Here is a 3,093-nt window from a genome sequence, read left to right as displayed (position 1 = left end):
TTTCTTACATCTTTCTTGTGGGTTTTATGCAAACGCGCAGTGAAATGGGAGCAACTAGAGTTTATTTTGTCATAAGGTAGTGTGATTATGCATGACACGAAGTATTTGCTAGTCTAGTACTGGAGAAATTAGCGTTTAGATGCGCATTGTGCGGCTTTAATGTTTCTCTACTCTATTTCGCCTATAATCATCTGTAAATGCTGGTCAAATTAAGCTCATCTGCAACACACAAGTACACCGCACGCCCGCGATGTGCACAAACAACATGAATAAGAGAGAACAACTGCGCGCCAGGATAGTGTGCTGCTTCGTGCGCACTGTGCGCACAACCTGCGAGATACGAGACGTAAGGTGAGACGCGCTAACTGCTAGACATGAGATGCGAGGCATGAGACATGAGGTGTGAGATGCAAGATATGAGACACGTGATGTGAGACACGCAAACCGCTAGACATGAGACATGAGGTGTGATACACGAGATGTGAGACATGTGAAACTGCTAGAGATGAGACATGAGGTGTGAGACACGAGATGTGATACATGTGAAACTGCTAGAGATGAGACATGAGGTGTGAGACACGAGATGTGAGACATGTGAAACTGCTAGAGATGAGACATGAGGTGTGAGACACGAGATGTGAGACATGTGAAACTGCTAGAGATGAGGCACGAGGTGTGAGACACGAGATATGAGACATGTGAAACTGCTAGAGATGAGACACGAGGTGTGAGGTGTTGTAACGAAGAAGATGACGTTACCTGTTTCAATGTATATCTGTTGTAGCGATGAATAATGAAACTCCAAACTCTAAGCAGTTGTGTTCAGCAAATAGTATATTGTTTCTCAAACCACATACGCTCGCACAGAGGCACGCAGACGCGTGCCTCGCGCACTCACGTCCGACCTCTCTCACAACCAAGAACCTTCTCCTTTATACATTTCTAGATAACAAAGGACGTCGCGCGCGCCCGGACAACCGACATGTGCTGCCCACATGTACAACAACTCCCTCTCAACCGTTTCGCATCTCCATCATCCATACTACAACAAACACGCTACCGCCGACCAACACATGCAACCGCAGTCGCTACATTTCCAATCACTCAACTACTATTTGTGACATCTGCAACCCATACTTTACAGTGTGAGGTGTGAGACACGAAGTGAGACATGTGAAACTGCTAGAGATGAGGCACGAGGTGTGAGACACGAGACATTAGGTGTGAGACACGAGATGTGAGACATGTGAAACTGCTAGAGATGAGATGCGAGGAATGAGACACAAGGCATGAGGTGTGAGACACGATATGTGAGGTGTGAGATGTGTGAACCACTAGACACGAGCCATGAGGTGTGAGACAGGAAACAAGAGAGGCGAGACCTGAGGCACATGAGATCTAAGATAAGTAACATCAGGGGTTAATAACGAGAAAATTGTTATCATAATTTCTGTGTTTATATAATTGTTAATAATGATAAATTGGCATTGGCCAAATTATCATTTTGGCAAATTGGCATTAGCCAAATTGGCATTGGCATTGGCAGTGGCCCCTGGTAACATCGTGCTGGTTGTAAAAATCCATTTGATGTAACAAAATTTTTCACAACCTTCAGTGGAAACTGCAAATGAGGAATGACCACTATAGCAGCTATGCTTAGAAATGTAATAAAACTTACCACCAGCAGCTTGGAACAAATTGGTGATGATTGGGTTGAAGATTTGCTCCAAATCCTTCTGTTTGTGTTCAAACTCGTCCTTCTCAGCCAGCTACAATAATAACACCAAGACATTAGCGAGTTCCACCTCTGTAAATATTGTCACATGCAGTCAAACGGAAGTTGTTGGCTCAGACATCCAAGGAAGTAAAATACCTCCTCGAGGCATCGGGAACCTCTCTGGTGGAAACCGCGAATGAGGAAAAATATTCATCATTACCAATAACAACATCAAACGGGCCACATCTTGCAATCAAAGCTGACAAGAAAGAAACAACGAATTGAAGCCTGTGCAAATTTCCTTTACCTGGTTGGCATCGAGCCACATGATGGTGTCGTTGCACTTGTCAAGGATCACCTTCTTGTCATCTTCAGAGATCTTGTCCTTGAGCTTCTCATCCTCAACAGTGGATTTCATGTTAAAGCAATAGCTCTGTAGACTATTCTTGGCAGTGACCTTCTCCCTCTGTGCATTATCCTCGCCCTTGTACTTCTCTGCTTCTGCCACCATGCGCTCAATATCCTCCTTGCCAAGACGACCTGCAAAAACAATTCACGAAGTGAGTACCAGTGTAGGCTGCATGCTGCCAACAAGTTTTGTGAATTCTACTGAAAGCAGTATCTTTTCCATTATATACATTTACGTTGCCAATTCTACCTCAGTAAACACAGAGCAGGCTATTAGAAATCCAAGTAAGACTGCACGAATAGAGCTCACACATCCAAGGAAGTAAAATCCCTCCTTGAGGCATTGGTAACCTCTCTGGTGGAAACCGCGAATGAGGAAAAATATTCATCATTGCTCTGTACATAAAAATAGAATATCCCCTTCCCCATACAACCAGATGGACATACCCTTATCTTTGATGGTAATTTTTTTATTATTTCCAGTACTCGTCTCGACTGCCGACACATTCAAGATGCCGTTATCATCGATATCGAAGGTAACTTCAAACTTAGGGACTCCTTGTAGAGCTGGGGGGATACCAGTCAACTGAAACTTGCCTAGCAAGTACTGAAAAATTAACACAGGACTACTTAGCATGCAAAATTGTTTCACAAAAACAAAATTAAACTAGAAAGGGCAGTTGTCGCCAACTACATGTATCCCCCGTGTTCTCCCCAAGATGTGTAAATATAGGAAGTTTGGTCACGCTAGGTCAATTAGGGGCTGAGTTATAGAGCGGAAGGGAAATATGATGAAGGTCAAGGTCAATGTCAAATAAAGGTTGCAGTGACCTGGTTTTGGTACGCGACACACATTCTCCCCAAGATGTGTAAGTATACCAAGTTTGGTAGTGCTAGGTCAATTAGGGGCCGAGTTATAGAGCGGAAGGGAAATATGATGAAGGTCAAGGTAAAGAACAAATAAAGGT

General features: G+C 43.7%; 1 protein-coding gene across 1 annotated transcript in view; it reads right to left on the bottom strand.

Annotated features, from left to right (window-relative positions):
• The window catches only part of LOC106818747 (heat shock 70 kDa protein-like), a 19,770-nt gene that overhangs the window by 8,980 nt on the left and 7,697 nt on the right, over positions 1-3,093 (bottom strand). The window contains 3 exon segments of the mRNA XM_014823418.1: positions 1,679-1,769; positions 2,025-2,257; positions 2,573-2,732. Coding sequence (XP_014678904.1) covers positions 1,679-1,769; positions 2,025-2,257; positions 2,573-2,732 — 484 coding nt within the window.

This window comes from Priapulus caudatus, unplaced genomic scaffold, assembly GCF_000485595.1.
Source record: "Priapulus caudatus unplaced genomic scaffold, Priapulus_caudatus-5.0.1 Scaffold2489, whole genome shotgun sequence".
NCBI classification, from domain to species: Eukaryota; Metazoa; Priapulida; class Priapulimorpha; order Priapulimorphida; family Priapulidae; genus Priapulus; species Priapulus caudatus.
This window is presented reverse-complemented; position numbering and strand designations above follow the sequence as displayed.